General features: G+C 35.9%; 2 protein-coding genes across 2 annotated transcripts; one reads left to right on the top strand and one right to left on the bottom strand.

The window, feature by feature from the left end:
• Positions 1-527: 527 nt before the first annotated feature.
• On the top strand, positions 528-3,368 carry LOC127159495 (C-factor-like). The gene is made up of 6 exons (XM_051102311.1): positions 528-893; positions 972-1,026; positions 1,120-1,307; positions 1,403-1,564; positions 1,678-1,788; positions 3,110-3,368. The coding sequence occupies exons 1-6, from the start codon at positions 753-755 to the stop codon at positions 3,221-3,223; spliced, it is 771 nt and encodes a 256-aa protein (XP_050958268.1). The 5' UTR covers positions 528-752; the 3' UTR covers positions 3,224-3,368.
• Positions 3,369-4,711: 1,343 nt separating this feature from the next.
• Positions 4,712-11,024, bottom strand: trim35-12 (tripartite motif containing 35-12). Its single transcript, XM_051102216.1, has 6 exons — positions 10,280-11,024; positions 7,774-7,869; positions 7,449-7,679; positions 7,342-7,364; positions 7,140-7,258; positions 4,712-5,868 (listed from the first exon to the last, which is right to left on the bottom strand). Exons 1-6 carry the CDS (start codon positions 10,811-10,813, stop codon positions 5,309-5,311), a joined length of 1,563 nt encoding a protein of 520 aa, XP_050958173.1. The 5' UTR covers positions 10,814-11,024; the 3' UTR covers positions 4,712-5,308.
• Positions 11,025-14,052: the final 3,028 nt, after the last annotated feature.

Raw genomic sequence — 14,052 nt, 5'->3', positions numbered from 1 at the left:
AAGAGTGAATCTCAACAGTACCTGGATTATTCCCATTTATATTTGCCACCAGATAGAAAAAAGGGAAATGCGTTGGGGTCCAATATCACTGGAGGTGGAGAAAGCGGGAAACATTATGGCAAATGTATATTTACATAACAGTGTTAAAATTAGTTTCATTTAAATGTAAGTTAAGTGAGTATTTTTTTTTAGATAACAGTGTTTTTGGGGTCTTTTTTGAGATGTACTGACACAGTAACAATATTGGCTTAACCGATAGTGTTTTGGGAAGGAATATCTGGTTATTTGACCAATTGGAGCAGGCAGAAATGTTTCAGAAACTTGTTTGAAAACAACTAATTTTCGCAATTCCATTTGGCTACAATAAATACCTTGCACAAGGACACATTGGCGATAATGGAGCTACTAATTAGCTCATCGGTTTCTCTGTCATGCCTTCCAGATTTTTCTTTAGTACTGTTGATTCTAGCCCATATCCTTCACCTCTACTTTCACTCCTGATAGCATTTATGATTTGGAATGATACATTACAGCTTCTGGAAGGCATCCATGCAGTTTTATTACTCAAAGCAATCATGTTCACGCTCGTATGTTCACGCTGAGTCACTTTGAAATGTCATCTTGACTTATCATGATTACAAATATTAAAAGGACCAGTGCAATATGGGCGTGGACTCCACTCTGCATCCTGTATAAAAAGCCATATAGTGCGGCAGGGTTAGTTGACAGAACCAGACTGATCAACTTTGAACATGGCCGCTTTAAAGGGATGCAGTGCTTTAGTGACAGGAGGCAACCGAGGCTTGGGTTTAGAAATGGTCAAGCAACTCCTGGAGGCCCAGTGCTCAAAGGTTTTTGCTGGATGTCGTGACCCAGATGGACCAAACTCTGAGGTGTGTATTTCAGAGCTTAGGATTGTAGACAACTCAAGAAATCTGTATTGCATCACTCACATTCACTTTCTGATTCAGGCTCTGAGAGAACTGGCCAAAAAGCATCCAGATGTTATCACTCTTGTGAAGCTTGGTAAATGTGCATTTGTCTTTTGGACTACATTTAACATACAACAGATCATTTTTACATTTTAAAACCACTTATTTTTGTTTCTGCTACTATTAGATGTTTCTGATCCTGGCAGTATCAAAGAGTCGGCACAAAAAGTAGGCTCTCTACTGGGAAAGAACGGCTTGAACCTGATCCTGAATAATGCTGCAGTGTTACCACAAAAAACCATGCTGACCACCACTGTTGAGGACATGATAAACACCTTCAACACCAATGTGATAGGACCCTTGTTTGTCATTCGGGTAATGGAAATCACTTTTGAGAGCATGCCAAATTGAAAACAAGACTTTAGTTCGTCCAGTGTCTGAAATACTTGGTTGTGAATGTCTTTAATCAGGAGTACCTGCCGTATTTGAAAACAGCAGCTAAAGCCAGTGGCAAACCAGGGATGTCATGTGATAAAGCAGCTGTGATCAACATCTCCACAGATGCGTCGTCTATGGCCATCATGCCAGTACTGAAAGAGCCATTCCCACTATTCCCATACAGCATCAGCAAGGTACGTAAGAATCCCAAGACTGTTCTGATGGGCTTCAAAAATCCTCATATGTATGTGGTTTGATATTCACTTTAGATATTTGGAAACTTTATCATGCATCTGTTTTCTTTCAGGCTGGTCTTAACATGTTGACCATATATACTGCTAGAGACTTCAAGGCAGACGAGATCCTCTGCATTTCCATTCACCCCGGATGGGTGAGAACAGACATGGGGGGAGATAAGGTAAATCCAGGTTCAGTATAGTTTCTTTCAGGACCTACACATAACATGAGGCCTAAATCTAGTGTTGCACGATATATACCGGTACTTAAAAAGTATTGTGATACCCTGCTTTTAAAAACGGTACGATTCCGGATTTTACTAGTACCGGTACTTTAAGAATGCATTTTAATAGGAGTCGTATTTCTGCGAGTGTGAGTTAGTGAATGGCACAGTTGTGCAGTTTCATTTACTACACACATACGCGTGACACTCGCTGTGTTTTCAGCCTCTGCTGCCTCAATAAATGAGTACATGAACATAATCTCTAAAAATGCTCTGAGAGTCACTTCATGAGCATTTTACCGTTTTTTTTGCGGAAAACGACTGTCATATAATGAAGACCCTAAAGGTCTTCACAGCAACCCGTCAAAATAAAAGTTTGGTTTTAAATCGGCAGTCAGAAATATATTAAAGGGGTCATCGGATGCCCATTTTCCACAAATTAAAAAATCTCTATGGTAGTGTAAAACAACACCCTTTTTACCTTGTCAAAATGAGCTCTGCAAAAATCATCTCATTCTGGTCGAGGCTGGTTTAAATGCAAATGAGCTCTGCTCGCCCCGCCCCTCTCTTCTCTCTGTCGAGTGACGAGACGCATTTAGCCAGTAAATAACGACCACTATGTTCATTATTACATTTTTTATTATTACATTTAAAAATGTTAAAAAACATGTAAAAGTGAACTTAGCATCCGATGACCCCTTTAATATATTACCTAATGTAAAGACATTAGTAGTACTACTACTACTAATAAATATATTATTAAAACAATGTTAAAGAAATATTTACCAGAAAAAAAAAATACCAGAATTTATTTACCAAAAAATTGTAAATACACAACACAGTATTTCTGAAAAAAAAAGGAATAAATAGCTTATAATAAATTAATTCTTTATCAAATCTAATAACCCTTTATAAATTCATTAGACATGCTTTTGATTATTAAAATGCAATGAAACAATTAAAATAGAATCCAGAAAATGAATGGAAAACAGAATTTTTTTTTTTTAACATAACCATTGAAAATGAGGAAAAAATAAAACGGATTTCATAGGGCCATATTTATTTGGCCTTCGTTTGTGTCTTTGTTTTATTGTAGTTGTCCTTTAGTTTGTTACTTGCATCTAGGATCTTATTAATAATAACAAAGATAAGATAACAAAAAAATGACTCAAAATTTTGGTATCGTTACAACACTACCTAAATCACGAAAGCACACTGATGGTCTCTTTTGGATAATGTTATGCTATTTTAATCGCATGTTATTCCCTTTGTTCACCAGGCACCTATTGATGCCAGACAAAGTGTGGAGGGAGTGTTAAGTGTCGTTAGCAGTCTTACTGAAAAGCAGCATGGTGGATTCTTAGACTATACTGGAAAAACAATGCCCTGGTAAACCAGAAAAAAATAACCTGTGGAGGTTTATCAAAAGGCTATCCAGATGACCCATTTCACCCATTATAAATAAAGTGATAAGCACGGTCATTAATGTTTATGACATGTTCAACTTCATTGTCTGTGTGTTCAATATAATAAACTAAACAAACGATACTGGTGAATTGTGTCATTTGTCTCATCGCATACACTTTTATACTACATAATTTGTTATTCGCCATTTAAAAAAAACACAATCACAACATATATTCAGTATTTAATGTTTTCAGACAGCATTTCTACACTACTACATGCTCCTCAGCAAACAATATGGCATAGGCTTTAGAGACATGTAATCATTTTTTTTTTTTTTACATTATATTATATTTACATATAATCAATCTTGAATTTTATCAAAGCTTTGTTTTACAAGCTACTACTACTAAACTTAGCATTGTGAAAAAATCTATAAATACAACTAGCTTTTCTGATTTGACATTACATATCAGTGACATTTATATATGAGGTAAATATTTGTAAATTACCCAAATGTATGCTTTGGTAGACAACAAACTGTCCATAAAACCTAACATCATAAACTACCAATTAACATCTGGATAAACTTGGCTGAGCTTCTTGTGCGCTTTAATATATGTTTATTTAAAGCCTTATGCTTAAATGTGTACAGGCATGATAGATTTTTGTACTTAAAATTTTGTGTGCAATGTGTTTTGGCCAAGAAACTTCCACTGAATTAAATTAGAAATAACTCTTGGGGAATAGGAGCCCATTCCACAGTCTGATAATGAGGACTTCTGTTCTGAGAAATAATTGAAAAATTATGGTCATCACGGTCAGTTTCCATTAAGACCGTAAACAACTTGGGCTGAAACTACTTTATAAAGTGTGTTTGCCTATTTTTACTGACTCTTCTTAAGAAAAGGTAAAGGGCTCCCGGGCTTTTAATAAATGCTGGTGAAAGAGCAGTGTCTTTATTGCTGTAGCATTCAAGGGTAAAGGCCTAAACTGGAGAATAATACACTCTTAAAGGGCCAGTTCACCCAAAAATGAAAATTCTGTCATTAATTACTCACCCTTATGTCGTTCCAACCCCAGAAGATGTTAGTTCATCTTTGGAACACAAATTAAGATATTTTTGATGAAATCTGAATGCTTTCTAAATATATTTTTATTTTTAATGGAAAATGGACAAGTTGGACTGTTTGGTTTCCAGTATATATGTAAAAAAGCATCCCAGAATGCGCCTTATAAATGTGAATGCTTGGAGTGTGCAGAGGTGAAATCCAGATGCATGGTAATCTTTGATGAAGATCAAATATAAGACTGATATAAGATGACCCAGGACCTCAAAACCAGTCATAATGGTCAATTTTTCAATTGAGAAAGCTGAATAAATAAGCTTTCCATTGATGTATAGTTTATTAGCATAGGACAATATTGGGCCAAAATACAACTATTTGAAAATCTGGAATCTGAGGGTGTCAAAAAAAAAAAAAAAAAAAAAAAAAAAAAAAAAAAAAAAAATCAAAATATTTAGAAAATCGCCCTTAAAGTTGTCCAAATAAAATTCTTAGCAATGCATATTACTAATCAAAAATTACGTTTTTATATATTTACTGTAGAAAATTTATAAAATATCTTCATGAAACATGACCTTTGCTTAATATCCTCAAGAAAAATTCATAATTTTGACCCATACAGTGTATTTTTGGCTATTGCTACAAATATACCTGTGCAACTTATGACTGGTTTTGTGGTCCAGGGTCAGGCTCTTATTAATTAATTCAATTCTAAAATCTGGAAAAATAGTAGTTTAGTAGATTAAAAGGTAAACGTATCCAAATCTTTGACTGTATAACTCAGGGGTGGTGAACTTCGGTCCTGGAGAGCCGCAGCCCTGCATAGTTTTGCTTCAACCCTAATCAAACGCACCTGAACAAGCTAATCAAGGTCTGAAGGTTTACTAGAAATCTACAGGCAGGTGAGCTTTAATTATGGTTGGAGCTGAACTCTGCAGGGCTGAGGCTCTCCAGGACCAGAGTTCGCCACCCCTGGCATAACTGAAGCGGTAATATAATCCTAGCTTTTACCAGGAGGCACTGTTCCATACTGCCACTCTCACAGGGCAGATCTTCAGCGGCCCCGGATTGTTCCCATTTATATTTGCCCCCGGACAAAAAAAAGGGAACATTGTCTCAGTGAAGTGGTCGTTAAATGTGTAGATAGGTGTGACACCCACTGAGTCAAAGAAGCTGACCTCTCCAGCATTGTAGTCGATCTTCACCCGAACTCTTTCCAGGTGGCCTTTCAGGTTGAGCGGCGTGTTTGGGGTGGTCATGGCCGTGTACTTGCCGTCAGAGAGAGCGATGGTCCAGAATCCTCCTTCGGGACAGCCTGAGATTTTGCCTTTCCTGGCTACTGATGCTTTGACCACACCAATTACCCAGTCATTGTTTTGGCCCACGTCCACCTCCCAGGAATGACATCCTGAGGCGAAACCTTTTGAGCCCATTACAAAAACAAAGTGGTCAAAACGCTCAGGGTTATTCGGCAGCTTTTTCATCGTTCCTGTGTTGGACACACTTGTCAGGTTCTTGTTGAGAGACAAGCAGGGGTAGGCTGTGTTGGGGTCCAACGTCACTGGAGCTAAGTGTGGAGAAAGCAGGAAGATGTTATAAAAAAAAATATATATATTTTCAGCTGAGGTAAAACGTACATACACCTTGCAGAATGTGCAAAAAGTTAATTATTTTACCAAAACAAGAGGGAACATATTATGTAGTACTGACTTGAATAAGATATTTCACATAAAAGTCCACAAGACTTTTATGTGAACTAATATTTACATATAGTCCACAAGAGAAAATAATAGTTGAATTTATAAAAATGACCCTGTTCAAAAGTTTACACCCACTTGATTCTTAATACTGTGTTGTTACCTGAATGATCCACAGCTTCTCACAAAATCTTTGGTTTTTCAGCATTTTTGTGTATTCGAACCCTTTCCAACAATGACTGTATGATTTTGAGATCCATTTTTTCACACTGAGGACAACTGAGGGACTCAAGGTAGGTTAGGTTCAGAAGGTTCAAACGCTCACTGATGCTCCAGAAGGAAAAATGAAGCATTAAGAGACGGGGGTGTAAACTTTTGAACTCAATGAAGATGTGTACATTTTTCTAATTTTTCCTAAATATCATATATTTTTCATTTAGTCCTGCCCTTCAGAAGCTACAGAAGATACTTACATGTTTCCCAGATGACGAAATAAGTTAAATTTACCCTGATCCTCAAACTCAAAAAGTATTCACCCCCCGGCTCTTAATGCATCGCGTTTCCTTCTGGAGAATCAGTGAGCGTTTAAAACTTCTGTAATAGTTGCATACGAGTCCCTCAGTTGTCCTCAGTGCAAAAAAATGGACCTCAAAATCATACACTCATTGTCAGAAAGGGTTCAATTACACAAAAATGCTGAAAAACCAAAGAGTTTGTGGGACATGAAGGATTTTTCTGAAGAACAGCAGGCAGTTCAACTGTTCAGGACAAACAAAGGACTCATGAACAACTATCACTGAACAAAACAGCTGTGGATCATTGAGGTAACAACACAGCATTTAAAATTAAGTGTACAAGGGTCATTTTTATAAATTCAACTTATTTTTCTTGTGGACGATATGTAAATGTATTTTATGTGAAATATCTTACTCAGGTCAGTTCTAAATAAAAAATAACATGCATCTTGTATGATCCCTCTTGTTTTGGTAAAATTATTAACATTTTGCAGATTCTGCAAGGCGTATGTAAACTTTTGACCTCAACTGTACATACCAGTGTTAAAACGTGAAACTTGTTTAATTGAAATGTAATTCAACCTAATCTGAAAATTCATCCAGCTCTGTAGTATCTGAACACTCACTGTATTCCACCAAGCTTTGCATTTTTTCCCACACTCTGAACTTCAGGGATGTGATGTGCTCCGCAACGTCGATTAGAGAATCAGGGATGCTTTCTGGTTCGCAAAATGTAATCTGAGCTCTGGAAGGTCATTCAGTCAGGTTAGTTGTTGCTTTTATGCAAATAAACCAATTAAATACTTTCAAATGTACAGTCTACATTACCTTCTTTTGGCATTCTTGTAGTTCTGTGGGGAAAAGAAAAATCAGTTACTTGGGTAAATATTTGCACAAGCTTGATAAGATTAGTTAATCCAAATACAGCAGGTTACCTGTAAAAAGAGACTGTCATTATTAGCAATCTCGTTTTCAATAGCCACGACGGCCTGAGAGAATGTTACTATATCACGAGCGATTATGTCAGTTTTGTTCTTTATGGTCTGTTTCTTTGTCTCTTCTTCTTTTGCCAGAACAGCAATCCTCGCAGCTTCCTCCTTCTGAAGAAATTGCCGAAGCTCTTCGAACTCCTCGCGAATTTGTTTCTCTGTCTGTTGCCTTTGGTTCTACGTAAACCCAATATAAAAAAGGATAATTATCTAGGTACGTGTTGATGGTTAGTGATGTTTATTATGTCTGGATCTTGTTCTTTGTTTATACCTTGATGTGGACAGTTATGTCATCACATTCCTGTTTGGCCTCATAGAGGCATCGAAGACTTTTCTTGAGTGGGATGACAATCTGCCGCATTTCCTCCTAGAGAAAGAAAAATGTACATTTCACTCCAGTTCAAAACAGCTTTCTGAGAGAGTTTGTAAATCAAAAGAATCCTACAAGCTAATAACAATATAGAAACTGCAGTCAAAAAAAGCAAGTTATAAAATGGATAGCTCTGGTCCTTGATTCTGATTGGTTGAGCTGCGTTCGAAGCTGTTGTAAATTACTCTACAAACATACACCTTTGTTTACTTTTGTGTGTTTCTCGGCAACCACAACCATTTCTGAGGATCTACATTGTTTGGCAAAATAATAAAGTTTTTAATAATGTCATTACTCTTTATCTGCTCCGTTTTATTTTGTGAAACCTTATTACACATATGGAATAACCATTTTATAAAAGCAATAAGCCCAGTGAAGCTTTGGTTTACAGTGAATTTGGGTTAACAACTCCCCTTAGCTGTAATATATATTCACTGTAAACACGGCTTCCTGGGGCTTATCGCTTTATTCCAATTCAAGGAAAACAAATATTCAACATTCATGTCATTAATGTTGAAAACTGTATTGACTTGGCCTCAATTTTTAAAATTCACATATATTATCAAGTTTTCCATGACTGTGAAAAATTATTTTCTCAAGAAAGCCAGTCCACAGTTGCAATTTAATAACAGCAACTAGTAACTTTATGTTTTGTTTTCTTTTTTTAAATAAAGTAATTGTTTCTATATGTATTCTACCATTAAAATGTAAAAAAAAGTCATAATTATTTAATATAACATATATGATAATATATTAATACATTAATCAAATTGTCTATACATTGTGGCAGGATGTACTGTTCTACCTTTAATTTATGCAAAATATTAACTATTTACAATATCTATAATTTTTTTGTAATGCTTTATTATGTTAATAAGTTAACTACTTTAGTTAACATGAACTAAGAATGAACAATATCTCTACAGCATTTATTAATCTATTATATTTAACCATTATAAACAATTTAAAAATTACAATAAATAAATAAATAAATAAAATATTGGTAACACTTTACAATAAGTTTCCTTAGTTAACATTAGTTAACATACTAAGCAGGGTTGAGGTCAATTCAGGAATGAACTCAACAATTCCAGTTCAAAGAAGGAAATGGAATTGGAATTGGAATTCAACAACAATTACAGGAAACAGAGTTGGAATTGAATTGGAATTACAGGAAGTGGAATTCAATTCAGGGAAATTCCACTGAATTCCGTTTATTGCTGTTTCTGAGCATTTATTAGTGATTGCATTTAGAGACATATATTTGAACTTTATTTATGATGCTTTACAAATACCAAGTAATGTATGAAATAGAGTTGATCAAATGCAAGTAAATAAAAATGAGAACTGTACATTATGAATTAATAATTGAATGACAGTGGTGATAAGTTTCTGGATGTACTATACATTCAATATATGATTACCACATAATATATGTCTGAACTCACAAAAAAAATGAGTCATGTTCATTCATGTATTTCATTCACTTTTTATTACATCGAATTATCATCATTTCCTGAAATTTGGCATCGCTAAGATTGCATCTGTCAGGCCTAAATATCTCAAGTGGAATTTAGTGGAATTTATTTGATTTCAATTCTGTTTCCTGACATTCCAATTCAATTCCAATTCCATTTCCTGTCAGCTGCATGCAATTCCAATTCCAATTCCATTCCAGGAAGTGAATTGGAATTTACCATTCATTCTCAATTCAATTCATGAATGGGCCCCAACCCTGGTACTAAGAATGAACAATACTTTTATAGCATTTATTAATTTATATGCATTCTACCATTAAAATGTAAAAATAGCCACATAATTATGTAATATATTACATGTTATAATATATTAATACATTAATCAAACTGTATTGATACATTATGGCAGAATTTATTGTTCTACCTTTAGGCAAAATATTATAATTATTACATCATTAAAATATTATATATATAACATTGCTAACAATTAAAAATAAGGTTCATTAGTTAACTACTTCAGTTAACATGAACTAAGAAGGAACAATATTTCTACAGCATTTGTTTAACAATAATAATTTCAATATTTATTAATGCAATATTTAAATCAAAAGTTGTGCTTGTTAACATTAGTTAATGGACTGAATTAACACAAAATAATGAATGTATTTTCATTAACATCAACAAGGATGAATAAATACTGTAATAAATGTATTGTTCATCGTTTGTTCATGTTAGTTAATACATTAACTAATTGTTATTGTTATTGGATCACAGTAATAATAATTGAGAATGACGACAAATGCAAAAAAACATCTTGATACATTATGGCAATAAGAATTTGGAGGGTTAAAATGCTTGTTAAAAATAAAAACAAACAAAAGCTGCATTATTTTGGCATATTAAAACAATATATCTAAGAAATATATCACCTTGAGATCGTTTGCTGCTTCTTCCAAAGGACACACACTATGACCTTGGTGTTTCTTGGACGTTTGACAAACACAGCAGAGAACCTCTTCATCAGACTGGCAAAACAATTTGAGACCCTCGCCGTGAGTGGCACATAGAGCCTCCGGTTTAGACATCCCGTTGGCTGAATATAAGCCACCTCTCGCGGATGCTTTTACTTTCTGCTCCTGTGCTATGGCATCGCACACGTTCTTCAGAGCCAGGCTGATGGTGGGCTCCGTCAGAGAGCACTTCCTCCTGCACACGGGACATTCCCTCTTGGCCGCCTTCTTGTTCCAGAAGCCCTGAAGGCAGAGACGGCAGAAACTGTGGCTGCATTTCAGGACCACGGGATCGGTGAAGATCTCGCAGCAGACCGGACAAGAGAGCTCATCCTCTATAGGCGACTGCGTGTGGGACGACACAGCTCTCGGGCGCAGGACTGGGATGTTTTTGAGGCTTGGAAGAGTGTTTGCTCTCCCAGGTTGAGAGGAAGCCCTCGGTCGCAAGGGCATGGCTGTGTGGTGTTGCTGGAGTGGAGTCCGCTCGCTTTTGAAACCAAAAACGTGATGAGCCCAAGCTGAACCTGGAGTGTTTAGATCACAAGTCTTACACAAGCACCCTCACGTTTCAAAAACAAGTCCGTCCTTCGGCAATAATGACCTTTTATAGAGTGGTGACGATCCTTAACTTTAAATACCATCATGAAATTCTCAGAAATCAGTCTTCGACCACACCTCGTCCACAGGAGCACTGGGTTTTTATTGACGTCAATCTAATATACAGCCTTGGTTCATTACTGGATCAACTGGTGCTTGAGGGAAAAACAAACCGCCATTGATCCGTGAAATGTTTGGTGTAAGCATTACTGTTTTGGGAACTTAGAAGGAACGTGAGGGGTTGCAAGAAAGCAAATCTTTTTAATTGGTGAAGGTACGTTTACGCAAAGCAACTCCACATAGAGCCACACAAGCACAGAATATAGCAAAAATGTGCATTTCTAATGGGACAGCTTATAAATACTATACCAACTCTTAAACCATATTTTAAGTACAAGTCACTTGTTCTCCTATAAGTCCACAATGGTTACTAAAAAATGGAAATATGCCCTTGGTGAGGTTATTCAGCCAAGGAGAACGAACCTTATGTTTCAACGAACAACCATAAGAAGGAAAACACCTACTGCTTTCCAGAACATAAAAACAAAAGCACACAACTCATTTTGTTTGTTTTAATATCGTTGAGAAACCTAACAAAGAACAATTTGGTGCAATAGCATTTCTGTCAATGAAAAAACATAGATATAACAGACTTATACCATGATTATTGCCATTTGAAGGTAGTTTGAGACAGTGTAACATGAGTCCATCAAAACCATTACATCATCAGTGTAAACTATCAAAAAGCATTGAATGAAAAAGTGTGCAAGCTACGCTGATAGCTTTAAAGTATGTAAAAAGTAACACCAAAACATTTAGTTGTTTTTTTTCCTTTTTAATTTTCAATCTGGGTCCTTTAAACATCTTCCATACGACAAGACACCCAGCTAAATAGTAATAAAAAAAAAAAGAAATATAAAGTTTGAAGTTTTAACCATCACATGATCAGTACTTTACATTTCAAACATGCTCTGACGTTACAGAAGTGAAATACTACAGTGTTGAACTGTCTGCATAAAAGAGTAATAATTATATCTGAGTTCCACCAACTTTATAACGCAACATGTGCTCAGTGTAAGACGCCTGTGTTTGGTCATATTTGCAGAACTAGTGTCAGTATCTTGGAAATGCTCACTGGACTGGCTGTAGTGTAGTTTCCGTAAACACATCAATACTATATACAATCACATCAATACCACACAATCACCATTCAACACCTATACCTTCTATTCAGTGCTTTAACAATCACTTATAAGTAGGGCTGGGCAATATGTATCAAATATACACCAGAAATATGGTGTGTGTGTGTGTGTACGTACGTACGCACGCACGCATGTATGTGTGTGTTTTCTTTCTGGTCCTCGAATCTGATTGGCTGAGAGGAGAGTGATATTGTAGTGATAACAGAACTCCAACTGTTTCACCGTTTGTAACACAGCAAGTGTCATGCCGGACACCCAAATCCACTATAATTTTAAAAATAATACTGTTTTTGTGCCATGGAATGTAATTTTTAAAGTTTTTTTGGGTGAGAATGTACTTGTTTAGACTTCAAATATGCGGTTTGTTAAAGAAGTTGTTCACTTCCAGAACAACAGTTTACAGATAATGTACTCACCCCGTTGTCATCCAAGAAGTTCATGTCTTTCTTTCTTCAGTCGTAAAGAAATTATGTTTTTTGAGGAAAATATTTCAGGATTTTTCTCCATATAGTGGACTTACGATGCACAGAGTTTAAGTTTTCGACATATCCTAACTGTCTTGAACCAGAATACACAGAGATCAGGCAAAAGCAAGACAAGACGAGCATTTGAGATTAAAAAGTATTTCAATTGTTTTTTTGTTAAATGAAAATAACCAATCGTTTCACTAGATAAGACCCTTCTTCCTTGGCTGGGATCGTTTACAACCGCATTTGGGATCGTTTGAAGCTGCATTTAAACTGCGTTTTGGAAGTTCAAACTCAGGGCACCATATCAGTCCATTATATGGAGAAAAATCCTGAAATGTTTCCCTCAAAAAACACAATTTCTTTACGACTGATGAAAAAAAGACACGAACATCTTGGATCACAAGGGGGCGAGTACATTATCTGTAAATTGTTGTTCTGGAAGTGGAGTTGAAAATTTGCTTAAATGTTTTCGGTTATGTGACCTCCAAGTCGTCAGCGGCCATTAAGCACTCATCAACCCGCTGGCTCTGATGTGTCTATAGTGGTTAAACATGAGATATAATTTGTTTTGGGTAAATCTGACGGGCAGTCTTTGGTCCCATTAATCTATAATTTGTTATGCATGAATGAATGCCACATCAGATGCAGGTAATCACACTCGCTCAGTCCCATCTCTCGCTCATAATACTCTATTACACATAAAACAGTGAGCTTTTAATACAGTCATACAATAAAATTTCAATGAAGTTTATTCCATGAATTTTGAATCCATGGCGGAAAATCCATTGTTATTTTATATGTATTTACACACTCGTGGCATTGAACTGTTGCATAAATGCAATCTCACACTTGAAGTCATGTGATATGGCTGTATATCAGCACGCTGTGTTTACCTACAACACTCGGCCTGGTGCCTCGTGAATCACAGCCATGCCAATATGCAAAACAGTGATATTGCTCATATATATACACACACACAACATAGCTTTTTAATTAATTTTGCTCCAATAATGGTTTGTTCGAAAAGACCCTATTGTCCAGCCCAACTTTAAAGTCCTTCATACTTCCTCCACTATTCCTTTGAAGGATAAATACTGTAACCGGTGAAACACTATCTGTAATACTTCATGATACTTCTTAATACTGACTTTACTGATACAAAAGAAAAAGATTTGCTTATGTTTGGCATTAGGTGGCAGTTTACCACACTACTGAAATGAAAATGGATGGTTTGTTTATTTCTTTCCTGTTTCGTTTACTCTTTTAAAATAAGAGCTAAGCCACAGAACTGGAAATGTAAAGCACTAGAGGTCATTTAGAAACGGTTCATTGCAACAACTTCAAAGCCACTTGAAACCCTTTGTATAAGAGAGAACAAGAATACATAAGACAGCACATGCTTTAGGGAATCATTATAGTGTTG

This window comes from Labeo rohita, chromosome 3, assembly GCF_022985175.1.
Source record: "Labeo rohita strain BAU-BD-2019 chromosome 3, IGBB_LRoh.1.0, whole genome shotgun sequence".
Taxonomy (NCBI): Eukaryota; Metazoa; Chordata; class Actinopteri; order Cypriniformes; family Cyprinidae; genus Labeo; species Labeo rohita.
Note: the sequence above shows the minus strand (reverse complement) of the source record. Positions and strands in the feature narration are given on the sequence as shown.

Bases quoted from the DNA above. Each gene is read 5' to 3' on its own strand.
- trim35-12 (XM_051102216.1), bottom strand. From the start codon at position 10,813: ATGCCCTTGCGACCGAGGGCTTCCTCTCAACCTGGGAGAGCAAACACT. The intron at 7,680-7,773 runs GTATAAACAAAG...GGGTTTACGTAG, and splicing joins ACATAACTGTCCACATCAAG to AACCAAAGGCAACAGACAGA. The intron at 5,869-7,139 runs GTGAGTGTTCAG...CTCCACACTTAG, and splicing joins GCAAAGCTTGGTGGAATACA to CTCCAGTGACGTTGGACCCC.
- LOC127159495 (XM_051102311.1), top strand. From the start codon at position 753: ATGGCCGCTTTAAAGGGATGCAGTGCTTTAGTGACAGGAGGCAACCGA. The intron at 894-971 runs GTGTGTATTTCA...TTTCTGATTCAG, and splicing joins CAGATGGACCAAACTCTGAG to GCTCTGAGAGAACTGGCCAA. The intron at 1,027-1,119 runs GTAAATGTGCAT...TGCTACTATTAG, and splicing joins TATCACTCTTGTGAAGCTTG to ATGTTTCTGATCCTGGCAGT.